At 40.5% G+C, this 27,239-nt stretch overlaps 1 protein-coding gene across 1 annotated transcript; it reads left to right on the forward strand.

Annotated features, from left to right (window-relative positions):
• The first annotated feature begins 1,361 nt into the window (after positions 1 to 1,361).
• Positions 1,362 to 20,847, forward strand: SLC34A2 (solute carrier family 34 member 2). The gene is made up of 12 exons (XM_044418261.1): positions 1,362 to 1,470; positions 1,612 to 1,746; positions 4,354 to 4,482; positions 6,819 to 6,962; positions 9,349 to 9,460; positions 11,194 to 11,389; positions 13,274 to 13,369; positions 13,666 to 13,786; positions 15,747 to 15,914; positions 17,488 to 17,604; positions 18,436 to 18,560; positions 20,272 to 20,847. The coding sequence occupies exons 1-12, from the start codon at positions 1,362 to 1,364 to the stop codon at positions 20,845 to 20,847; spliced, it is 2,028 nt and encodes a 675-aa protein (XP_044274196.1).
• Positions 20,848 to 27,239: the final 6,392 nt, after the last annotated feature.

The raw sequence follows: 27,239 nt of genomic DNA on the forward strand, positions 1-27,239 counted from the left end.
CTTAACTAGGCTACTCCTTACTCTCTTTGAGCACCCTGACATCTTTAAAGTTAATACAGTTAGGGTTCCAAGAATTTTTTATTTAAAGGATTGTCAAAAGAGGTATTTGTGCTCTTGAAAAATTCACCCTAAGCAAAGACGGATTTTGTGTTGGATAAGCCAGGTGGGTCAGATAGCTGTACTTTGGAGTGATACCAATTGTAAAGGAGGGTGTCAGCTACCAGTATTTCAGCTTTTGAAACCAGACACGTTCCCATCCTAACAAGAGATTCTCATTTTTTCATGGAAGTTGCCACATAATTGCAAATTAAAGAGGCTGTTTTTAAACACTTAGGTGGGGCTGAATAATGCTCTATGAAGAGCAATTATTTCATTGGCTCCACCCTAGCTTACGTTCCTGGTCTCAAGGGTTGAACCTCATGCAATTTACTATTGCTGTGAAAGATGTGGAGAAGGGCTAGATTTCAAAACAACCAGAAAAACTTTGCTTGTCAGCAGTTACATATTATATTCATTGGAATAATATTCCTGTGCATAGTCACTTTCATTATGAATTATTCATGTTTAGAACTACCTCCAAACATTTGACTGTGGTTTATGAAGCTGGCTTATTTCAATAAACCATTGTTAAAAGTAAGATTGCTTTTCTGCACCTTGGCCGAATGCTTCTTACTTGTATTGTCTTTGCTTTCCCAGTTAATGCATTAAAAATTAATTTGGTTTTCTGTATTTGCATGAGCCTGGAGCTATATAATTGAGATAACAGTGAGGAAAGGAGGTGGGAAAGGTGATTGGAGCATGAGAAAGTATAAAGGATGCAACTGGTTCCCCTTTTGTGACCTTTGGCATGCACAAGAACACAACTGTGCCTATCACTGTGTACATTAATTATGTCAGATAAGGGCAGTTTCCTGAGGTTTCAATTTGTAAAATATATGCTAAGCCAAAAAGCATTATAACAAATGAAATAGTTGGCTCCTATATAAATTAGATACACACACAATTTTCTATACTATTGTGTTTTTATTACTGGTGTGTTGACTGGAAACAGTGGATAATAGCAAGAAACTGTTCCTTTAGCAATCTAGTATTTGCTAGACTAAAGGGTCCAGATCACTTTGAGGCCCAGATATTTTTGGTACCTAACAGATCCCTGCTTTATTAGAGTCAACTATCATTCATAATATAGTATGTGAAGTTTTTTATCACATATATTTTTGCTTCGGTGGAATTTTTTTAAAAAATGGTATTTTGATAATACATTTCAGAGAATGTATTCATTTAGCTTTGGACAAATGTTGTGTTGCCTGTTTTTTGATGCATCTTCTCTTTTCTACCTATCACTATTCCTGCTACAGGACATGGCTCCGTGGCCTGAACTAGAAGACGCAGACACAAACAAGTATATCAAAGAGCCTTCCTCCAATCAAAACCAAGAAATGTCTGAAAAAGAGATGAAAAATCCAAAAGGTAAAAAAAAAATATCTCCCTATAGAATGTAAAATTCCTGCTCTTATATCCCAAAATAAACAGTTTTAGAAGGTTGAAAGTTTTGTACTTGAGTGTTAATGATGAAGCAATAATAGTAACCTGCCGGCTTTGTTTCATCAGGTGAGGCAGTTTCTTTAAAGAATCAGCTGGAACTTTTGCCAGCGTATTCCACCATTGCTTTGACAACTGAACCAGAGGAAGAGGAAGATCCATGGAATATTCCAGTGCTCCAGAACACTGGAGTCAAATGGTCAGGTGAGACTGATCATTGTGGATTCTTCTTCATTTTATTATTACTTGCCTGTCTTCTCTCACCTTCACATTATATCTACTTCTCAAATGTCAACTTTCTTGAGAAAATTCGGCGAAGCAGCTTAAGACCTGGCTACCTAAAGGACTGCCTGCTTTCATAGATTCCTTCCTGCCCACTGGGCAGGAGATCCTTCTGAAAGAGCCATCCCTGAAGGAGGTAAAGGGGATAATAAATAGAAGAAGGGCCTTCTTGGTGGCTGCCCCTCAATTATGGAACAGGCTTCCCAAAGAAATTTGCCTGGCACCAACCTTGTTTTTGTTTCAGCTCCAGGTGAAGATGTTTCTTTTCTCTGAATACTTTCAAGAACCCATTTGAAATTTGTTACTTATTCTGACACCTGTTTTTCTGCTTGCTTCATGTAATTAAGATTTTTTATTTTTATTGTAATTTTCTATATAACTGGTTCTATTGTTGTGTTTTTAGTATTTTACTGTAAGCCACCTATAGAATCCATTTGGATTAGTGGGTGGCATACGCATTTTAAAATATATAAAATAAATTTTAACAATTGAGCTGGATTTTTAAAACCTTTTGCTCAGAATCATTGTCCCTTCATTTTCCCATTAGCAGTGTGCTCTCTGTTTAGTTTGAATTAAAGCAGACACCAGGTGGCAAAATGGCAAATCAGTGCAAAGGGTATTGAAGCCACTAATAAATGACAACCCATTAAGCTAGTCATGTTTCCTGTGTTAGGATTAGGAAGCTGGGGAGTTCTTTTGAATTTTGCTCCCAGGTCTAAAATTTGTGGTAGCTATGGTGTTACCCCCACCCTGATAGCCAGATAACTGCTCTGCACTTTCCTTGTTGCATAAGTTTTGAAAAGAGACATGCGTTTCCTAAATTGGTCATAGGCGTGATCCAGGAGTGTCCACAGCTTACTGCTTGCAGGCCTGCTAATTGAGATTTTCATTTCTATTCAAGTAATACAACTTGCAATACCTGCTTTGTGGTTTGATTGCAAGAATATGAGGCTGCTACAGATGAAAGCTCCTGTTTCCTGCCTCTTCAGCGTTATATAATTGCTTGCTTATTGCATAGTGGGCTAGAAACAAAACTTCTGCAAAATATAGAGAACTTCCATGTTTGGGCTTGACTAGTGACATACTTGCCAAAAAGATAGATCGCAACTCATCTGGAGGGGCAGCCCTTTCATTAGGCAGAGTGAGGTGAATGTCTCAGGCAGCAGATGCAGGGGGTGGAGACAATGGGGCAGTCTCCAGGATATTCCAGTTGTCACCCTCTGTTTTAGTACAAAGCTTTGTGCACAATAAAACTTGTTGTGAGCTCAGTAACCTGCTGCTCAAGATGTAGTGGAGAATGCTGTCCCATTACCAGACCGAGGTATGGTTAAACAACCTGCTCATCCAGTTTTGATCATTAATTAGACAGGGGCATTAATTTTTGTCCTTAATGTGAGGCAGCAAGATGCCACCCCTGCTGATTTTGTGCTTACACAGACAAATGCTAATGGAAGACTGCTACATCTAGGCTGCCATATAAATTATACAACAACTCTAAGCTACTACCTTGGCTGGGTTTACTTGCTTCTGGGAATGAGAATTTGGGTTCTCCAGTCCATCCCAAAGCAACCTTTCAGTCTAAACAGTTGCCCCATGTGACCATTAAATTGTGTCAGCTGTTTGGATAGAACATTTAAGCAGCTACTTCTACTGAATTCTGCTTTATAAGAATATTAGGGAAGAAAAGGTTAACAATTACTTAGTGGGGCAATCCTTTCAGCCTCATGGCAGATGCTCGTAAGACAATTTCTAATGCCACTCTATCTTACATCCTGCATTGTATCTACATAGTTGCATATCTTGGCTGCAGGAGTCACTTGGCATTATGTGTGAACCCACCCATTCTTGTGTTGAAATGCCAGGTATTAGGGGATGGTTTCATCCTGAAAGGCAATTAATAACCCTTTACAAAGTCTTGCTCTTTATGGAGATGAAAACTGAAAGAATGGGTTTGCTGACTGTGAAATAATAATATTTTCCTTGAATCTGGAGGAAAAAACTCCTGGAAGATCTGAGTTGGTGGTCTTAGGATATTTGGGGACATGTTGTGTCCCTCTCTTTCCTCATTCATGTAATCAAAGCAGTCTTCAGCCAAAGTCCAACATGCTAACCACTGTACTGCTCTTTGCCATCTCACTATTCTATAACTGTCAGCGGATTCTAATGAATCGGGTGTGATGCAATATAGTGCCATTCTTTGGAGTGACTGTGTGTGCACACTCATGCATGTACTTATGCATGTACGATATGAAAATAAGGATCAGTGCATCTACCTGAATTTTTTTTGATGGTCATTGGGAGTGCAACTATGGGGATTGCCATGATGAACACTAGCACTTCAAAATGAACTACACTGCTATTTTTAGCTAGTTACACTTTAATATTGGAAACATTCCATCTGGTTTATTATCCACAGAGCTTACACTTTGGCTTTGACTCCATCGACTGACTGGAAATGGATGCACTGCTGAAAATTAAAGCTTAGATTCTGTGCTATTTATACATTAAAGCTTGTTTTATGTTTTGCAGAACTGGATGGGAAGGGAAAAATACTATGTGTGATAAAAAGCATAGGAAAGTTCATTGCCTTGCTTGGATTACTCTACTTTTTTGTTTGTTCCTTGGATGTGCTCAGCTCGGCCTTCCAATTAGTAGGAGGTAAGACAAGATTTTCAAAATAGCACACCTATTGGTAATGTACGAAGGTCCAATTTTGTAAACATGATCTTGTTAAATCTCTCATCTCATGAGAAACACACTTCAGACAAATATGTAAAGGAGAACCTCTGTAGTTAAAAAACATACAAAAAATTGTGCTGGATCAGATCAAAAACCTATCTAGTCTGGTATTCTGTTTCCAAAGTGGCTGATGAGGGGCCCTTGGGAATCCAACAGAAGAAGCCACGATCACAGTAGCATCCTCCTGCTTGTGTTCCCCAGCAGCTGGTATTGAGAGGCTTGCTGGCCCTGACATGTCATCATGAGTAGTAGTCACCGTGAGCCTTATCTCCCATGAATGTTGACATCCCCTTATTTGCAAAGGGTGTCTTTTGTTTCCAGAATTCCAAGGTGGTATTGATGCTGGCAACATTAACAGCATCTTACTGGTGCTGGTATTGATTGATCTTGGTATTAATTGACTGGTGGTGGTATTGATGCTTAGTAACAGTAATCCAGGCCTCCTCTTTCTCTCTGCTACTCCTCCCAAAGCTACTTGTGTAGAATCAACAAATGGCTGTAGAAGGTTATAATGACACAAAGTTTTCATGCATTAATGGGTTTTGAAACCTAACTTGCTCCCATGCTTCAAAGATGGCAAGCTATTATTTTTTAACTTGGAATGACGGAATATTAAGAAGAGGTAAAGAGCTGCAAAATAGTTGACTTTATTACCTCATGTTCAAGCGCTCTCACTTGTTCTCATGCTCACTCGCTCTCAGTGTCTAGTGTAATTTGCAAGTTTAGGTTCAAAAATCAGGGAAAGGCACTTCCACAAAGCACCAACTAAGTGAGATTTAGTCACATGGCCATTTAAGAAGTTCCAAACTTCTTGTATCCTTGCCTTTTTACCAAGGAGTTTAGGGTCAAGGGTTATCCGTTTTATCCTCCCACGCGGGTGGGTTAGGCTGAGAGAAAATGAGTTGTTGAAGGTGACCAAGGGAACTTTAATCTGTCCAATCCCCACTTAACATTCTAATCTATTTACATCATGTTGACTCTAGCTAGGTGTCAGATGCCCAGCTGCTCACCTAATGAGGACCAATTCACCAGACTCTTGGGTGTGTGGTAGTGACTAAGATCCTGTTTTTACCAGCTTCCTGCTCTTGGCACCCCTTCCCAGAGTGCCCAAAGAAAAGTGTGTGGGGGTGGGGGGGCAGAGTGATCACTGTTTAACTGTAAAGCTGTGCCTTGAAAAGAAATTCGGAATTATGTCTTTACCTAGTAAAAGGCCACTGAGTTTATGGGGAGCAATGATTCACTCTTCCCTACAACCATGAAGCTGCTTTCAGAAGAGGTAAAGCAAGGCCTCCCTTGTGTGCGTTGTAGTAGTAGCTGGGCCACTCACTGCTGGGCTGACTGGCTTTGCCCTCATTTCAGCTTTCTTCCCACAGCAGTTCTTTAGTTTGTCCCATAGGATCGAACTGCATTCATAAACAGGAGCATGAAAAGGGGACTCAGTGGCTTAGATGAGACCAAACTGGCTTTCTGACCTAGGCAAATCAAGAATCAAGGCTGTTACTACTTGCGTAGCCTAGCCCTGTACTGGATTCTGTTAAACAAGTCATGATAAAACAAGAGTGAGCAAGAAGCAGCCCATGTGCTGCAAATGATCCTTAATGGCTATTTGTGCCGTCTCCCCTGGGCCCCAGTCAAAGTTGCCACCAAAGTTGTGGCTGGTGAAAACTCTACCATAAACAAACAAACAAACAAATCTACCTTTACCTCTCCCACAACATCACTTCTCCCCTTCCACCTCCCCCCAGCATAATCACGGTGGTTTTCCAGATACCATGTTTTCCACCTCCTTCTCCCCATTCTTCCACCCCCAGCCACATGGCCACTGCCTCTCCCCACAAAGCCCACCTCTCCGTTTCCAAATCTCTGTTCCTGTAGGAGAGGTTCTGGTCTGTGCCTTACAGGACTCTGTGGTGCAGGAAGATGTTCTTTCATGCTCCTGCATCATAGAGATTCCTGTATTCAGGCGCCAGAGAGCTGCCTCCTGCTGATGCTCCTGTGCCTCTCGTTCAGAAAAGTGAGAACACTGGGGCTATTAGGGAGGATTTACCCAATATGCTGTGTGAGGGCTTGTCTGTGCGTGTGTGTTTATGGTCCCTGGCAACTCATCAGGACTGTACAAGATGCCCCCCACCCCTGTCCTAAACATAACAGAATAAGGCAGCGATTGAGAAAGAATGTTAGGAACTGGCTTTTCAATATAGAGATAATTATTTGCTGTAGAAATAATTTTATTGACACAATTGCTCTTTTTATAGGTAAAGCAGCGGGGGACATTTTCAAAGATGGTTCTGTGCTATCAAATCCTGTTGCAGGCCTAGTGATTGGTGTTCTGGTAACAGTAATGGTGCAGAGTTCTAGCACCTCGTCCTCTATCATCGTCAGCATGGTGTCCTCTTCATGTAAGTTATTTGAAGGAATTTCAGATTTCTTCAGGTCAGCTTGAAAGTTTTCCATGCACGAACATGTGGAATAAAAAAGGAACATTTACACTATGTCAGAAATAGTCTGTGATAAACTATGGACACATTATTCTGGAAACAAGATGGGAAATTTGGCATCATGTGAACTTTTGTTCTTCTGTATATCCCTTACAGATGACCTCAGGGTCTAGATCCCGCAAACCTAAGTGTGAATAGACTCAAAGAAGTGATGCTCTGGCAAGAGCCATGCTTAATTTGAAGTTACACTGCTAATGAGTTGTTTCCAATGTTAATCCTTCTTAGAGTAGATCCATTGAAATGAATGGTGCTTAGGCTAACACTGAATAAAACCAGGGGAGGCTGGTGACTCCTGTATCAATATGGCTTCTTATCCATGGAAGATTTTATTTCAAGTGAGTCACCTGCCTCCCTTGGACACAACCCTGTTATTTCAATTACTTAATCAAGAAAAAAGTGACAAAGACAAGTGTCAGTCTAAGTTCTAGTTATAACTGATCGGAAATGTGAATTTAATAGTACTGACAATAGTACTCAGGAGCAAATCTCATTGTGATGTTTTAAACTCATCACAAGAACCAGGATCACTCCAGGAATGTTCTTACTTTAAGATTAGTGTAAATATTTCTTCTCATGTTGTTTCCTTAAAAGCATGTTTAGCACACTGCACCTACAATGCCTGTGAGTTGCATTGTGTTATGTTAAACATGCAATTAGAAGAACCCCATGGAGTGAGAATCTTTAGAGAGATCCTGGCCAGCATGGGAACAACCTCTCTGGATACATTCAGAGGGCTCAGATCTAAGGGACTTACTCCCAAGAAAGTGTGCATTCCTAGAAGGTTATCAATAATTTAGCTCCAACATCTTTAGTGGTAGTATTAATTGCCTTGGTTTATCGTGTCTTTCACTGAAAAATATCTTGATCATACATATATATTTGTGAGGTGCTGTGCTTTTGCATGATTTGCTTCTGCTGAACTTCAGATAAGTATCAAATTAACAGAGATACAGATAAAGCCTGTAAGGTATTTTAAAGCTAATAAGATTAGAATCAGAAATTTGAAAGCTAAGATACTCTAATCAGTGCCTCGTGTAAAACAACCGTGGTAGGCCTTCTGTTTTATAATAATACTTAACATTTGGTATTTGTTGATTTGTAACACCTATCTTAAGACTGCTGGTTTTATTATACAGCTATTAACTGGATTTGAAGGAAAAGCTGTAGTTCGTCATGGATTATTTAATTAATGACAAGTCCCAGACTGCATATCTAATCATGGTTATGGGTTGTCATGTTATGAGGGTTAAAAGAGAATATGGTTTGTGCTTTCTGGGTTCTCATATCATGACAACACCCTAGTAGAGGCTGTATATTCAGAATGATGACCATATACCATATTGTTCGCTCTATAAGATGCATTTTTCCCCCTCAAAAGTAAGGGAAAATGTCTGTGCGTCTTATAGAACAAATGTGTGTGTGCCCAATGCCCAGGACGCTGCCGGCCCCCCTGCACCACGTGGCACCACCTGGCCAGCATGCGCTCAGCACGCGCTGCTCTGCCCCCGCCCCCCGGCACAGGTGAAAGCTGTGCCGCTCAGGGGGAGCAGTGCGGAGGAGGAGGAGCCGTGGGCTTTAACCCGCCGGCCACACGGAGAGACGGACTGCTCACCCCCACCGCCCGGGAAGACCTGCCGCGGAGGAGGAGGAGCCGCGGGCTTTAACCCGCCGGCCGCACGGAGAGACGGACTGCTCAACCCCACCACCCGGAAGACCACTGCTGGCACGCTGCCGGCCCAGCTGCACCACACCTGGCCGGCATGCGCTCTGTGCGCCCTGCTCCGCCCCCCCCTCCTCCGGCGCAGGTGAGAGCTGTTAATCACAGGTCGGTGCGTGTTTTCAAATGGCAACCCATCTTTTAATGAAGCCCATGGGGAAGTGATGAAGAATGTGCCCGTGATTATCAGGAAGCTTTCCATGGATCCCTCCTCTAAACACTAGGTGCGTCTTATGGTCTGGTGTGTCTTATAGAGCGAAAAATACAGTATGTTCCACACATGTAGCAGCTTCACCGTGAGTTAAATAACACATTGTGGGGTGTCATGTCATGCTAAGAGCACCATTCTTTTATTGTGATTTTAGCATTGTAAACCAGTTGGATAAATTGTTCATATCTAGTGGTAAAATATGAAAATGTATTCCTAAATAAAATAAATAAGTTATTTTACATCTAAATAAAAATTCCAGGGATATGGAGGGGGTATCCTAAGTTGGATCAATGTATTGGAAGCATCAACATTCCCAATCCTTTCCTTTTTTAACTTCCTATTATTTCCTTATTTTGCAGTATTAAGTGTTCAGCATGGTATTCCGATCATAATGGGAGCCAATATTGGTACCTCGGTCACAAACACCATTGTGGCACTCATGCAAGCTGGAGACAGGAATGAATTTAGAAGGTACTGCTAATGGTTCAATCAAAGCATTTTTAAAGGTACAACAGCACAGGAAGAACATACCAGAAGAAAAAGGAGAACCAATATTGCAAAAATGGCTCTACAAATCAGCATAGTTATTTATAGTAGTGCCATAAATCACAGCAGGACAGGCTAACACTCACTCACTCAATCTATTATATTTATATTCCACTTTTTTTCCCGTTCAAGGTACTCAAGGTGACTTACATAATTCTCTCCTCCTCTCAATCATATCTTCACAACAACAATCCTGTGAAGTCACTCCTTGGCTGAGTGTAGACTAGAACCAGATCTCCCAAATTCCAAGTCTGCACTCTTCACCACTACCCCGCAATGGCTCTCAATATGTTTTGCTGCCTAAACTTTCTAGAAGTCCATGTATCCAAATAAATGAATAATACAGATATGATATTGTTCTATTCAAGGACCAGTCCCAGACTGTATGCTGATCCATATAATTTTCTTGGCATAGTTACTTTAAGATACAAATTTTCATGCTCCTTTCTATCCTTAATCTTTGATACACTCATGGAGTGACTATTCCTTGGCCTTTGGCAATTGATCTATGGAGTTCCACAGGATATATTGTGAATGTTGTTTAACTTCTACATGAAGTTTCTGGAAGTGATCAACAGAGGATTTGGAACTGTGTTTCTCAGGGACATCTAAATTGTGTGAGGCATTGGAAGTCCTGGATCAATGTTTGAACTCAGTGGCAGACTGGATGGGTCCAATGAGCTGAAGCTGCATTTTGGCAAGATGGAGCCCTTGTGAATGAAGAGTTCCAAATCCAGGAGATAGCCTTATTACCTGTTTGCACCCCCTTTGAAGGACAAGGCCTGTAATCTAGCTCTAACTCTGTTGCTGGAGGCCTGAATGGCCATGGCATGTCAGAGCGCTTTCTACCAGTTTGGGATGCTCTGCGATGTATGGCCTCTCCTGCACAAGGAAGCACCTTTCCTGTATCAGGTGCATGTGACCCATCATAGTTCAGCAACTTTGGGGAAGGACTATATACTATCCAGTGGGCTAATTCTGATGAATTAACCTTACTCAAGCTCAGTTGTTCTGGGTGAACATGACTGCCATACCTCATGTGGAGGAGCATGATACTGATATTTTTCTTCACATTCTTCACCCCAGTGCTGCTTGTTGTTTCAGGTCTGGGAGGATGACACCATAAAAGCATTTTCTGTCTTTAGCACTTTGTGCAGCAACAGAGTTGTATTGTCCTTGTCATAAAATAACTCTGTAATAATTGTGCATGATTATTTTTATCACTGTAGCTGAGAACTGTTAATTCATCAACATTGTGCAGGAGTTTATTGACTTGAAAATATAACCAGTTGTTCCTTTACTGGAAGAACAAAAATGTTCAGGAAATGGTCATTGACATTATTTTAATAGATAAAGGTCTGGGCTTGAGGTTAATGGTATCAAGTGAGTTTAAGAGAATACAGTGTCTTTTGAATATACAGGTTTCTTCTCAAGGCAACTAGCCTGTATAATGCTGTAGTTGTGCTGACTCATTAACAAAGTTCTCTAATAAAAAGGAATATTTTTCTCTCCACTGTTATTCCTAAGGTAACCTGACAAAGAGTGCAACAGTCTGCAATGTCCCACCATTTGATCCTTTCTATTGAAAGAATGCTAATTATCCTTTTACTGAACTTCCTTTGTTACATCATGTGAGATCACCTTGATTTTTTTTGCAGGGCCTTTGCTGGTGCTACTGTCCATGACTTCTTTAACTGGCTTTCAGTGTTTGTGCTGTTGCCTATTGAAGTTGCTACAGGCTATCTTTATCACCTTACAAATGTTATAGTGCAATCATTTCGACTTGAAACTGGGGAGAATGCCCCTGAGCTGCTGAAAGTCATCACTGACCCTTTTACAAAGCTTATTATCCAGGTAGGCTCTTTCCTCAGGTAATATTTGCCAAAGTATCTTTTAATAATCAGATCTGACTTAAACCTTTGATTATTAGAATCAAATACTGGTATAGCTCTTATAATGAAAAAAGCTCTTTGGGTGCAGTCCTGTGCATATTTAGACAGAAAAAAAGATTTACAGTACTTTTTCAATCTAAACATGAATCAATTTGTGCACTTAGTATATTTTTTGTTTACATTTGTTAAGACCTTGTTTTAAGAAACGTTTCACCGAGGATATTCATACAACTGACTCTCAAATGGTGGTAGCTTAACCCAGGGCTATGAAGTTGTACGTGTTGAAATAATCTGTAGATTTGTTTAGATTCCGGTTGTTGAATATAAAAGATATGACATCCTCACAGCATTCTGAGAATAATAGATCAGAGTTATGAAGTTGGAGGGAACCTTGAAAGCCATCTAGTCCAACTTCTGTTCAGTGCAGAAGATCCAGAGCTTGAACGTGCCCAGCAGATGACTTTCAAGCCCGTGTCTAAAGACTTTCAGGCAAAGAAAGACCACACCCACTCTAAGTACCAAGTCCCATAGTTGAACTTCTACTATTAAGAGGTTTCTCTTGATGTTCAACTATTCTGTAACTTAAGCCCATTAGATCTAGTCCTTCCTTCTGAAACAGTAGAAGACATGCTTTTCCCCTCTTCAGTGTGGCAGCCCTTCAGAAGTGTGCTGTCATGCATGTTTCCACAAAGCAACCTTTCTTCCTGCCTAAATATACTTCAGTCTTCAACTGTTCCTCACAGAACTTGTTTTTCATACCCTTTGACCATCTTTGTTAGCCTCCTCTGAGTATGGTGATGGATACGTCTGTGATGGGACGGTATACCAAAGTTTTAAATAATTAAATAAATAAAATATAGAAAACAAATCCTAGGAGAAAATATTGAAAGGATTGCATGCTGCTATAATGTTTATTTGGTTAATTTTTATCCGAAGCCACGATCATTTTTCCAACCTGGCGCTAAAATTCTGTTGCCTGATATGTTTTCTGCTGTCATCTCAGGAAGGAGCCGGATTAATGTGTGGAGGTACATTACAGAGAGGCCCCATATATTGTAGTGACACAGTGCCTGTTAAGTGCAGGGCATGGTGTGTGCTCTGCACACAGCAACATCTGTTTCTCATAAGATAAACTCCCAGTAGATCCCCTCTCATTGGCATCTGGGTTGTCTTGTGTCACAAGTACACTGCAGTGCCTTATCTTATTATTTACCACAGGGATCGATGGCAACCACTCATAGGATGGACATGGTTAGGGTGAGGATCTAAATTAGTTCTCTGTCATACTGGCAGTACCAGTTTCAGGGGTGAGGCTCCTTTTTCTGTCAGACTTGATTTTTTGCAACTTTATTCAAAAGAAGGAATAGAAACTATTGGCCAGGATCACACAATCACTGGGGGGAAAGAAGCCGGTGTGGGGTGTGTATGTGTGTGTGTGTGTTTTTGCCAGTGATCTCCTAGACACAGTCATTTGGAAGTTAGAACTGAGCCTGTTCCCATTTGTCTAGCTCGCAATTTGGGAACTGGAGTTATGAAGGCTACTAAATCTACTGTGTAGTAAAGTGGAGATTATTGGCAGACAGGCTACAAGTAGAGTATGTCTGGCATAATCAGACATATATTTTCCCAATAATGCACTTTAAAAAAGATTATTAATATATTGCTGTTTCCAAAATAATATGCTGTAGTTTGTACTTTATTTTGTCTGAATTTTATACATACATACACACACACACACACACACATATATAATGCAAGGTAGAATAGAAATAACCTATCCTATCCTATGTATTCTTATATGATAAAATAATGAGTCCTCTTTCTGTTTGTTTTCTTTGGTCATTAGCTTGATAAATCAGTGATAAATCAAATTGCAACAGGAGATGAATCAGCAAAAAACAAAAGCCTTGTGAAAATCTGGTGCAAAACTAAAACAACCTTGGTAAGTATTGTATGAATATGTCATTTAATACAGATAAGATATTCTTAAATTGATTCATGTAGATTATTTACTTGATAAGGGAGATAATGATAATTAGCTTCATTAATAGACTGTTGTTTATTATGATGGTGGGGAAAGAGGCAGGGAGTGGGCCCATAATTTGAAAATGTCATAAGTTTCACTATTGTGATAGATTATTTGTAGTGCTTTCAAATTGTTGAAGAACTTGCATATCATAAATAGTCAGAATAATATTGATTAATTGGCGTTCTTTTCACTTCTTTGTCAATGCTTAGAGTACACTGAATACCACCATCCCACTGTCTGAAAATTGCACATCTCCAGACCTTTGCTGGACTGATGGAAACTTGATCTGGACCATCAAAAATGTATCCACAACAGAATACATTAAAAAATGTAAGGAAAATGCCACTTCTGGTGCTTTGAAGGTTTTATAATGCAGAACTTCCTTTTTTTTTTGGTACAACAGCATGATGCCTCATTAGAAAACAATAGTAAAACAAAGGTTGGGAATTTCAGTGTGTACATATTGTTCTCCATCATTTGAAAGAAATGTATTCTATGATTATTTCCATGTCCAACTATTCATATAAATATAGATAATCTGAAATGAATAGACTATAGCTCCTTACTTTCTGTCACCATCACCTTTGCTGAGGGATCTTTCAGAGATGAATGGGCTGCCACAGTGCTACACCACAATTAATTGTGGTGCTCTGCTGGCCAGTAACAAATAAGGGTCAGGCAGACTATGAAATCACATCCTGTTTTGGGGAATGTGAACACATCCTTCACAACACATCTAATTATCAGGCAAAATGCAACAACACTGCAATCTTTTAGATTATAGTGCACTTCAAATTTAGCCATGAATTTGCTTCCAAATAGCTATTCCCTGGTGTTAGCATCTAAAACATGGGTGTTGAACTTCTTCCAGTCTGAGAATCCTGTTTTCTCTTAACTCCCTTGCTCATGATCCTCTTTTGCTGCTCCTGGATGCTTTTTTATCTCCCAATCTGCAATAGTACATTGGGAAGGGAAAGCTATGGTGGCAGTACAAGTGGTGGCAGCAACAGCAGTACAGAGGGAAAAGGCAGCACTTGCCAGAGATGGGGAAAGAGAGCAGCAGCAGCAGCAGAGAGAAAGAAAAGGCTGGGTTGTGGGGATTTGCTCACATCAGCAGGGTAGGGCAGGAAAGGCCATGGCAGCAGGTGGGATGGGATAGGAAGCACCCGCAGGTGTGGTGGCAACACAGGAAGAAGGAAGGAAGGGCCACCATGACACACACACAGCTGCACTGCCATCAGTGAAGAAGAGAGGAGTGGCCATGAGGGCTGTGCTGGAAGGAGAGGCAAGAACATGATGCAAGGATCTGGGAGGCTTGCTTGGAGGTGTCGGGGTCTGCCAGCATGTTTGAGGCTGCAAAGTTGCCAATCCATGATTTAACATGAGGAGAGGAAAAGCACACACAAAAACTAGGAAGCCCTGAAAATTTGGCAGACAAGAGGGTGCAGGTCCAAGAAAAAGAGGCATGGTGCTCTTGCCCCACTGGCAGGCCATACTGTGGGATCCCAGGCATGCCAGATTTGACTTGAGGACCTGTCAGCACAGGACAAATCTAAAATGTTTATATTGTATGTGTTTTCCAAATTCATGCATGCCAAGATTGAGCAGTCCAGGAAAATGGAACACTGGTGTAATTAGGATAGATAACTGTAGTAAGAAGGCTGGGCACCAAAGGATTGAGGCCTTTGAATTGTGGTGCTGGAGGAGACTCCTGCGAGTCCCTTGGACTGCAAGGCGATCAAACTGGTCAGTCCTAGAGGAGATCAACCCTGACTGCTCTTTAGAAGGCCAGACACTGAAGATGAAACTCAAATACTTTGGCCACCTAAGGAGAAGGAAGGACTCACTGGAGAAGACCCTAATGCTGGGAACAATAGATGGCAAAAGAAGAAGGGGATGGCAGAGGATGAGGTGGCTAGATGGAGTCACTGAAGCAGTCGGTGTGAGCTTAAGTGGCCTCCAGGGGATGGTGAAGGACAGGAAGGCCTGAAGGAATGTTGTCCATGGGGTCGCAATGGGTCAGACACAACTTCGCGACTAACAACAACCTGTAGTAAGAAATGTTTTGATACGCTAACTCCTATGTAGAGCACCACATCATGGGTAAGAGCCATTTTGGTGGCTCTTAAATAAGGGAGCTAATATTTGAAGGTTTATCCCAGAGTACAGTAGGCAGGAAGCAAGCAAGCACAGTCTTTTCTCATCAGAATAGGAAACATGTATAAAGAACTCTCAAAACAGCAAAACATTTTTGAAAAACTAATTAACTTAATTTCCTACCCTTGTATAGGTCAGCACATTTTTGTTGAATCAAGTCTTCCAGATCTTGCCATTGGTCTCATCCTGCTTGCATTGTCTTTGATTGTTCTGTGCACCTGCTTGATACTTATAGTTAAGTTGCTGAATTCAGTACTTAAAGGACAAGTAGCCAGTGTTATCAAGAAGACAATCAACACCGGTAATGATCTCTTATGGGGATTTTGTTTTAGAAACATAGCAAATAGAACATTGACTACTATTATATACAATCTACCACAAGAATTTCTAGTACAAACTCCTGTGAAATAAATGAGAGGTACACCCAATTAGATTGTGCTTCTTTTCCACACCTGTTGTCAATGAAAAGAAGAAAAAACTGTGCTAGACTGCTTACAGGGGAGACAGTGAGAAACCCTAGAAATATCGTCTCCCTCCTTTATGTAGATTATTAATCTGACAAGGGGGATAATGATGATTAGCTTCATTAATACACTGCTGTTTATTATGAGGGGTGGGGAAAAGAGGTAGGGAGAGGGACCGTATTTTGCAAATTGCATAATTTTTACTATTGTGATAGATTATTTATTGTAATGCTTTCAAATTACAGACGAACTTAAATATTATAAGTGATCAGGATAGTACTGATTTCATTGGCCTTCTTTTCACTTCTTTGTCAATGCTTAGAGTACGCTGAATACCACCATCCCACCATCTGAAAATTGCACATCTCCAGACCTTTGCTGGGCTGATGGAAAGACAGAAGGCATAGTGGCTACTACCTTACTTAGTAGCCTAATCTTTAAGCTAGTAGCCTAGCTTTTAAACTCTGAAAGCTAAATGCAAACTATGATAGTTACATAGTTCATTTAGTGGGAAAAGTCATCAACTGCACTTTGAACGTTCCAAATACAAAAGTTATCTATGTGGGGAAATGTCCCTAAATGACATACCTGAAGGCTAATTACCTTTAGCTTATATTACCTTTAGCTTTAGCTTATATTACCTTAATTACCTTTAAGACTCAGTAATTTTCAAGTTGTCTTGAATGGTTTGAAGGTATTTGTTGGTACTGCTATTACCATTGCTTACTATATAAACACTCTTAGGACTTCTCTACATGAGGTGTTTAATCTGCTGTTTTACTGAGGCAGCTCCTTCTGTTTTTGCTGTTGAAGGAAAACTGAGTCCTTCACCCAGGGTTTGTTTTTCTTTGCCTTTTAATATGTTTGAGTAACTACCACAAGTTGGTGCTGTGCTATAGCAGATTTGCAATTTCTTGTGGGACTTTTGTCTGGTATGTTGCAGTATAAAAATTAAACTAATTAAAATTTAAGACTTTCCTCATTCTAAAACACCCAATGAAAAGACTGGAAAACACAGGAGAGACTCTAGAAGAGGTAGATGTGAAATAAACATTTATTTATTTATATATTTGAATTTTTATCCCACCTCATTAGCCAAAATGCTCTTTGGGCAGGTTACAAAGTTAAGAAAGATACAATACAATAAAATTTAAAATAACATAACAATAAAATCTGACCATCCAACAAGTAAAAACCACACCATTGCAAAATTTCACAGACTCTTAGATTATCCAAGAACAACATAAAGGCCGGATAGTGGTTTATAACCGCTGTGAGTGAGGGATTGCAAAAGCACAATAAATGCCTCATGTACAGAAACCCTTAACAACAGCAGCAGCAAGTTCTGCACACTATTGAGAAGAGAATTTTCTGCCTGCCCTTAATGAAGCTCTTGCTTCTCTTTTCTAGATTTCCCTTTTCCATTTTCGTGGCTGACAGGATACTTGGCTATGCTAGTGGGAGCTGGCATGACATTCATTGTTCAAAGCAGTTCAGTATTCACATCTGCTATTACTCCACTTGTTGGTAAGTGTTACATGGAAGTATTCCAAGCTATTTGTTTTTTGTATTTGCTTTTTGGCTGGGAGGATATTTGTTTGGCTTTCTTCTGCAGGGTTTCAGTGGGAGAAGAATAATTTTAGTTTGTATATCATGATGTATTTAATGTTGCAGTGTCTCCAACAAAACAAACAAAAGTAAAAATTGTCTTTTATGACCAAGAGTAGAATAGAAATAGAAAAACCCGCCTCTTCCCCACTGCCACACTAATGATTTGTTGAGCCAGTCTGCATGATCACCATGATTTTAACATGGCTTATTTAAGCCATGATACATTCAGGGTGCCATTTCATACTCACCTACACAGGTGCAGGTTGTTATATTGTATGAACCCAGGTGACATGGTTTGTTGGAAGAGGAAACAATGCTCAAATAACACAAATGTCTCCCTCCAACAAGCCTTGCTGTCCTGGTGTGGACAACACAAGAAGCTGCAGCCAGGTGGGTGATTTATCAACTGGTGCCCAGTGACTTAAACCAGGATGGTTTGTTCAAGCCATGCTGACTATAAAAACAGGCATTGATTTCAACCAATAGTCCATTGTCACATGGGTTACGTATCCAGTCCTGAGGCTTCTAAACAATTGATTCTACATGCTTTACTGTAGAATCATACCACACAAATATTGGATAACGGTACAGGACTGATTTTATATAGCTGTGAGCTTGCTAAGTGGCCTTACAGAAACCACTGTATTTTAGCCTGTTATAATGTGTGATAATGAATGTGAAGGCCTTTGAACACTATATTGCTATATGTATGATAATATGTAATTAATCCTTGTTTCTTCTTATTAGGAATTGGTGTGATAAGCATTGAACGGGCATACCCCTTAACACTGGGATCCAACATTGGTACAACCACAACAGCTATTCTTGCTGCTTTAGCTAGTCCAGGAAGTAGATTAAAATATTCCTTACAGGTTAGCACCAATTTCTGCTTTTTATTAGCTGTTAAAATACAGTCTTGATAGAAAAATCTGCTCCTTATATGCATTTTACTTGAACTAGGACTGTAAGTTTCACTGGTGGAATGCCTGAGAGGATGTTTAAGCCTCTTCCTTCCAACTGTTCTCTTGCTCAAAATGGCTCCTCCAAACTGCAAAATCATATTTCATGCTGAGATGTCCAATTCATTGCAGAGCACTGGTCGTTAAAAGATTATTAAGCAGATATACTCTGTGAGTCATCTTGATGATATCTGGACAAACTGGCTTTAAGGCCCTATCCTGGCCCACCCGAAGGGCTCCCCACCTCCACCTAACCCTGAGAAATGAAGATAGTTGTGAAGATTCTCTGCTGAGCATGGTGCTGCATGCTACAGTGGCCACTGCACCCATGCTATCTAAAGCGTGCTCCTACTTTGGAGCACAGAGATGCCAAATTAAGCAGCTCCTGCAGTGGCATCCATCTTCTTTATTACCGCAGAATACCTGTGGCTCCAGTACAGTAGCTGCATTCTTTTCAGGAAAAAATGGTTTTGTTTTGTTTTTTAAGATGACTTCATCAGCCCTAATGGCCTTCTGGAATTTGTTATTCCAGATGTAAAAGCAAACTTAAACAAGAAATAAGAGCACCAGAGTATACAAGGGAAGGAAGGAAGGGTGGTGATGAGGGAGCATGTAAACCCAAGGCTAGCACAGTATTTAATGTTATGTGTGAGCTAACCCCTCTGACCTAGTTCAGACATTAAGAGTATGCTGCTTTTCATCTGTTTACAATGCCACTTTGTATCTGTTTTCCAAAAACATAGGAACACCATATTCTAGGGTTATTAGTTGTCATATCCAAACCTGGCACATTGTGAAGGACTGAGTAATCCAGAGGTTCAACCAAAGAACAAACCATGGATGTAAACCTCAATAATCCAGACATGCTAGGTTCAGACATCATCAGACTTACAATGCAGGAATGTTCTTGGTTTGTTCTAGGAAGCAGATACGAAGTTGTAACAAGGGAGGCAGCACATTGACTGATCACCAGTACGTTTTGTGCCATCATGCAAATAACAGCTTGGAGGACATCTTTAGTCAGAAAAACAGTGCAGGGGAAGAGGGATAAATCCTTTTACCTTAAGACCATATTCCTGATCTAAATTCTTTCTTCCATCTGTCTACTTTTAATTTCCATTGTTTAAATTTCCCATTGACCATGCAATAATTGAAAATTTAGCCGTCCAGAGACATTAGTAATTGAACGGCATACAAATTTTATAAATAAATAAATAAATAAATTTAACAGTTTATACTTTAACAGTTTTTAACAGTTAAACTTTTTAATGATTTTGCATGATTTTTATCCATCCTGAATATATGTTTTGAAATGAAAATCTTCATGTGATCTCATAAGACTTGTGTGCTCGTTGTATGAGTTTTGTTGTGACCTCTAGTTATAAGCATAGACATATACAGTGCTGAACTGCAGATTTGCTCTTAAAGTTCTTATTAGTTTCTTCTTAATTTCAGCAGAAAAAACTGTAAGTGAATGTTTTTGGTATGTGCTGTTTGTAACTCATTGATGGAATGAAGACTAAAAAGCATTAACATCTGAAACCATGCACAATTATGCATAAGTCAGGCAGAATTTGAAAAGTATGCTACCATTTTCCTTTTCCTTTGCTGTGTTTGTTTTCAGATTGCTCTGTGCCACTTCTTCTTCAATATATCTGGGATTATCCTCTGGTACCCGATTCCTTTCATGCGGCTCCCAATTCGCTTGTCCAAGAGCTTGGGGAACATCACTGCCAAGTACAGATGGTTTGCCATTTTTTACCTTCTAGTTTGCTTCTTCCTGGTCCCTTTGGCTGTCTTTGGCTTGTCAGTGGCTGGCTGGCAGTACCTGGTGGGCATTGCTGTTCCCATCTTGGCTGTCTTGCTTGCTGTGCTCATCATCAACGTTCTGCAAAGGAAACGGCCACATCTTCTGCCTGAGAAGCTCAGAAACTGGGACTTCCTCCCCAGATGGATGCACTCCTTGCAGCCCTGGGATAGCGTTGTTATTGCTGCATACTCTGGCTGTGGAAAATACTGTTGCTGCTGTTGCAAATGTTGTAAGGGAAGGGAAGCTGGAGAATTAACAAAAGTATTGCCAGCTAAAACCATGGAAGTTCATGACAACCCAGTGTCACTGGCTGATGAAGAAAATGTTATTTCAAAAGCACAGCAGGAAATTCAAACAAACCAAACAGACCTGACTACCACAGCCTTGTAGCAAACAGTTGGACTTAAGGAGCTGAAGCCTCAAGGACAAAAACTTGAAGGGAAAATGTGAAGGGAACAGGAAAAAGCAGAGGGAAAATGTGTGCTTGCTTTTTGCACCCCTTGAAAAGAATGCCCTGGTGGTGGCTGACTGTTTTGGCAAGCAGGCAACAAGTCAAGCTGTTCAATGCACCTTAAGAATATATGCAGTCCCAAGTGCCTTGTGTGGTCGTCCCACTGATCTGCTAAACCAGGAAGCAGGCAGTAGTATAATGGTGCAGCACAGGTCTGACTCGGTGCCATAATCAGGACTGTTTATCTCTCTGCGTCTGTTCTGTCTGCAATTACCTCTGCCGTTTGTGATCACCCAGCTCATGTATTACTCCAAATTTCTCAACGTGGACCCCAAAGTGAGCAACTTAGCAACCTAAAGGATGATTGACATGATCAGCAGAGTCAAGCTTGTCAGAACTTTGAAATTGCAGTCTCCTTCTTCAATCCAGTGATAGATAAGGCACATTTCATTGGTACAAAATCTAAAAAGTAACTTAAGGTTATACTTTTCTGTAGAAAGTCTTAAACTTACCTAATTTTTATAATGCCAAGAATTTTTGGGGGTGTGGGAAGGAATTTGTGTGTGTGTGTGTGTATTAGCATTGTACTTCCTGTCATTCCTGCATATATTAGCATTGTACTTCCTGTCATTTGTGTCTTTTAGCTAGAAGCCATAATGTAAATATTCACTTTCTAGAGCACTTGTCTTTTCCAGTCCTAATTTGTAAGTGGGAGGAGTTTAGCAAACAGTTTCAGGGTCTTGCCATTATAGGCCTAGCTTTCTGCAAACAATATATTGTGTGGGTAGCATTGTCTAAACTAGCCTCCTCCAATCTGCTCCATTCCACATGGGTTATACAACAACCCCATCATTCCCAACCAGCACGGCCATTTGGAAAGTACCAGGTTTGGGGTGGGGGTGGGGAGTACTCTAGGTTTTAAGCTCTGGGAATGTACCAGTATAGTAATTTGAAAACTCACATCTACACAATTCAGTCAAAGCTGAAGGAATCTAAGTCCTGTTATTTCCAATGGGATATACCTGAATAATCCCTTCATAGAATTAGCAGGACCTGAAAGTGCTCAGCTATGGCTGGATGATGCCTCATTTTTTAAAACATGTGAAAAAGAACATTATCTTGAGTAACTAATGCATAGTGGGAGATGAAATGCTAGCTAGCTAAAAATGTAAGTTAGCAAAACTTAAGCACTTTTAAGTCCCATTATTTACAATGTGGGAGTAAAATGCTTGAATCCTTTCCACTGAAATCAATGATATTTAAAAGTGCTTAAATGGTTAAAATCTCAATTATATGCATCCTCTTTTTCTTCACTGGAGTTTACAATTTCAAAAATCATACAATGCAATTCTATGGATGTTTACTCAGGAGTCACTCCCACTGTGTTTAATGGAGCTTAATCATGGGTACATTTTAATTGAAAATCAGTATTTAAAATGCTTTTAATAAGTAAAGTTTGTAGGCTTTGTCCAATTTGACAGTCTTACAAGCTATGTTGATTGCACAATCCTTCTAAATACAAATGGGTCTATATCCCATTATTATACTAATTCTTGTATTTGGATAGTACAGTATGAATTTTTATATAGCTAAACATTTGTTTATTTTATATATAGATAAAAATGCTATGATTTTAACAGCAGTTTATTCCTGTCACACAAAGCACTTTTAATCCCATTTATTTCAATGGGAAAGTTATGCATATGCTTAAATCTTTCCCATTGAATTTGATGGGGCTTATTTCTATCATGCCTAAATCCTGTTTTGTGATGTTTTGTTTGTCTTGTTCTTGACTTCATAGAATCGTTATTAGTTTATTGAATGTATTTGTCAAATATTATGTTAACAGACTTGTTCGTTGAATAATTGTGAGAGAATTAAGCAAAACCATTTGCTGTCAGCTTCTCTCATAACTGGTTGAATTAATAATATTATTTTATCTTTATCTACCTCCTTTTCTTCTCTGCTATATCAGTCTTTATTGCAAAGATGAGGCAACAGATGTTATTGGATTCCAGCTCTTAGGCCAAAGTCAATATGCCCAGTAGTCAAGGATGATGGTGCTTGTAGTCCAAAAAGGAAGGACTGTAGATTTAGAGGACTTATCTGTAAAACCTTGTGAAAGAATGGGTTTCTCTATCCTTGTATTTACTCTTTAGGAAAGTAAATCTTTCTTTGAGATTAAGAATTAGGCAAGGGCTACAGCTAAAATACAGAGTAGAGTAGACAAAGTTATGATTACATAGGAAAAATAATGACAATATGTTTACACATAATTTTAATGTTTTATTTTCCTCCCTACTGTAAGGGTTCTGTATTATTCTGCTCAGAACTTCATTTGATAGCTTAATGAGAACCCTGATCAGTACATTGTTCTGTGTGTATTTGGGGCCAGTTTAGACAAGTGGTAGAATTAAGCAATAATGGTTTTACTGGGCTAGAACATTTCAAATAGCCTGGGGGATTGTAAGTGAGGTTCGCCTTATGAAAAGGTATATCTCTACAGACTGGGAAATAACATGCAACAGAGAAGTAGTCTAGGACTGCTAAGGTGGCCCCTATTACCACTGAACCTCCAAACTGACTCCTATGCTAGAAGTGAGCCCAGCAGGCGGGAAAGCCATCTGAGTCAGAGTGAGGCTGTCAGAAAATAAACGGTGAGTAGTGAAGAGGGTTCAGATGCACCCTTGTTTTTCACCCTACAGAGGACTTCCCTCCTCCTTTATCCATGGTGGTTACTACAGATCCAGGTTCGGACAAAGAAATTGGCTGTTGCTGTCCCTACCTGCCCCCTGAATTGCCGTTTCTACATGTTGGTGCGTGCAGACATTAAACCTGAAGCAGCACAATTCACATACCATGTGATCATGGTGTTTTATACATGGGCTCCAATTCAGTTGCTAGCAAGACAAATGGCTTGATTTATTTAAAACAGCTGCAACAACTGGGGAATAGAATGGGGGCATTTCTCTACGTTAAGCCAAAAATGGTCTATGCCCATGTTATTACTATCATCTCAGTCCTGGAGCCCTGCACATGGAAAAAGGCTTCGAGATGCCTCCTCTGCTGGAACCATGTTGTGCCAATGGGAGTGTGAGTGTGTGTGAGTGAGTGAGTGTGTGTGTGAGAGAGAGAGAGAGAACAAGCAAGCAAGGACTTTCTGGCACTGAATGAATAGAGCCTATTCAAAATTTAAATTTCCACAGATTAGGGAGGGGGGAGGCATGAACCAATCTCCCACATTTTGGGGAAAAAAACCTGTCAAAAAAAAATTCAACCTGTCAAAGTGCAGCCCCGGTTCCTAAAGATTAGGGTCCCTTCTCCAGACCTATCTGGGCATTCATGTGATTACAATCACATGAGGGGGAGAACAGGGTAATGCTTACTGGCCCACCCTGCACCATCTCACTGGGCCAGCTGTGCCACTAGCTCTGATGTAGAAGCTGGGTTGTGTGCTGGAATTGCCACTTTCTTCAGTCCTGAGTGCTGCACAATTATATTGTCCTTGTCTTATGGTAAATGAGAAGATTTTTCTTTCTGACAAAATCTGGGTGCGCTCCAGAGTCTCATATGGAAACTTTGCATCATGGCATATTTTCACTTTCAGCTTTTTATGCTATTTATAATGGGTTTTACCCTAAGGTTGTTGTTTTTTTATGTCTGAAAGGAATAGTTTATGTGATTTGGTTTTTGTATTGCACATTCCAATACATTGCACTGTTCATTAAGCAACATTAAAATTAAGAAAGTGCATTTTGTAAAACAGCTTTTTAAATTGTGTTTGTATATTTTACATAAAGTGTTAGTGACAATGTCATTTAGTTTTTAATGAGATTTGCTGAAAAAACAGTCATGTTCTTAAAAGAAAGATGAAACTATGTAAAAATTAGAATATTAAACTATTTTTAAACTACTCTTCAGTTTTTGCTGAGAACTAAAACTTTTGTGTGTGTAGCAAGATTTTTGCATGAACTGAGGAGAAAACTGTATGAACAGCAGTGAAAATGATCCAATTTTGTAATCTGACATTACTAGAAAAGAAGCTAAAGACACTGGATGCAAAATTAAAGATTTTTTACAACAGTATTATGTGTTAAAATGTTTTACATGTTTACCAAGAGCACTGGTTACACTTGTGTGTTTTGAAATAGTTGGAACTCCCATGTGTGCGTATGTGTGCACACATTACATTTCTGCTATTCAGATATTCCCCACTGCATGGTCAGCAAAGTTTCCATGCTGAGAGTGCACTGGATAGAAACACCAGATGTCTGATCTGCTTATCTGACAAGCATAAAGCAGAATATTCCAGAGGCTTTATGTTTGTCAGATTTGGCCCCAGTCACTGCCGGCAAGTTAAAGGCCGCGCAGCAGCTCTCACCCATGCCGGAGGAGGGGGGCAGGAGCAGGGCCCACGGAGCACTCGGCAGCTGGATGGTGGGCCTGTAGGCCGGCAGCGTCCCAGCTCCTGGTCCTGTGATGGCGCCGTCCATCCCGCAGGGCAGCGGTGTCCTCAGCGGGCGTCGGGGCGCCGGTCAGCTGCGGCGGAGGCAGGTCTTACAGCGGTGGTGGTGGGCCGTCTGGCCTATACTACTATTCCAAGGATATTTCTGCATTGGACCTTTTCTCTGGAATTGCCAGTTTACAGTTTAAAATACACCAAGGGTGGTCAGACTTGCTCAGCTTGCAAGTGGCAAGCAGGCGCCAGTGGGCTGGGATGGCAAGTGGGTGCCCGTATCAGTAAGCAGCATGCTGCAAAATAAATTCGAAGAGCCGCATGTGGCTCCTGAGCCTTAGATTGGCCACCCCTGGCACGTACTGTATCTAGTGACATCTGTCACAGCATGATAGGTTTAGAAACCATCTTTGGGCCACCAAGAAAGTTTCCAGTAGTTGAAAATGCATTATTGCATTCATAAGGACTCAGAAAATTAACTTCTTCTGGCAATCTGATGGGTGTTTCCATTGGAAGCTGGCAATTCCAGTGAACCGGTTCAGAAAGCGTGCTGAAGCTGGGACTGGGGAAAATCGTTCTGTGCAAAGGCTCCTGGGATACATCCCAGAAGTCACCAAGAAGACTGAAAAGGACCGCAGGAAGAAACAAGCCTTGGGACGCCACAGAGTGCCCAATCATCTGCGGTATTAGCAAGCAAACAACCAGACCATAGTTGCTTACTGCCTAGTGTGCAGCTGAAACCTAATAATCAGTAAGTCTGGTTGTGTGGATGTAAACTGTATATGACTGTAGTGATTTTGTAGCTAGACAAAACTTGATCTAGGAACTGAGGTGTTTATATGACAGACCACACTTCAAATACAAACTCTCTGGATGGCAACCCATTGTCTCAGCTCAGCCACACCGCTGATTTTATGTGACTGTTCTAAGGATACTAATAATATACACTGAATATAAATCACAGAGCAGTGTATGTTTTGGCCACTGTCTTCTCATTTAATTGCACAGGCATGCAAATCTTGGATATATGATAGTGTTCAGAGTTCAAATTCCTTTGGCAGACACCATCATAGTAATTAAATAATTGTAAAAAATGCTTGCTTGACTTGACTTTGGTGTCAGGTCAAGTGCCCTATAAAAGATGTGTATTTTCCAAGACTATATAAACTAAGAAACTGATCACTACACAGCTATATTATCAAGATAATACTTCTGAGCTCAGGTATGGCACATACAGTTTGTCTGCAGAGATTCAGGTTCAATCCTGGCATTTCCAGGTAGGGCTGGAAAACTGTCTGAGACCCTGGAAAGCCACTGCTTCCAGTCAGTGCTGACAGTACTGGGTCAGATGGACCAATGGACTGATTCGGTATGAGGCAGCTTTCCATGATCTTATGCCTCCATCCACATGGGGTTGCCTTGGATATGGTCAGGCAGGCAGTTGCAGTAGATTTGAGTTCAGGCAGTACTGAGGACAAGTGCATAGCCTCCAATGTATTTCTTTACGACAATGTATTTCAGTTACGATTGAAACTGACAGTCCCAGTCTCCTCCCTTCCCTCCAGAACTTCCCTCTCCTTCCCTTCTGAGGCCCAGTCACACACTTGGTGGTAGGGCAGCCAGCACAGTTCTTTCCATGCTGTAGATCATACTTCAGAACCTTGGTTCCAAGATTTTGTAGGATTTCAGAGCTGGAACTCCAAAGAAGCCTAGGACCTCCTGGACGGTGTGGGGAGGCCACAGGATTGAGGCCTAAGGGCCTAGTACACCAGTATCGCTGTAGAGATTGTCTTGTCAGTGTTTTCCCTTATTCCTTGGCTTCTGTAGATATGCTATTTTTGTATTCTACCCTTTTTCCTCTTACAAAGAAACCGA

Source organism: Varanus komodoensis, unplaced genomic scaffold (assembly GCF_004798865.1).
Source record: "Varanus komodoensis strain SLA01 unplaced genomic scaffold, ASM479886v1 scaffold9, whole genome shotgun sequence".
In the NCBI taxonomy this organism is placed as follows: domain Eukaryota; kingdom Metazoa; phylum Chordata; class Lepidosauria; order Squamata; family Varanidae; genus Varanus; species Varanus komodoensis.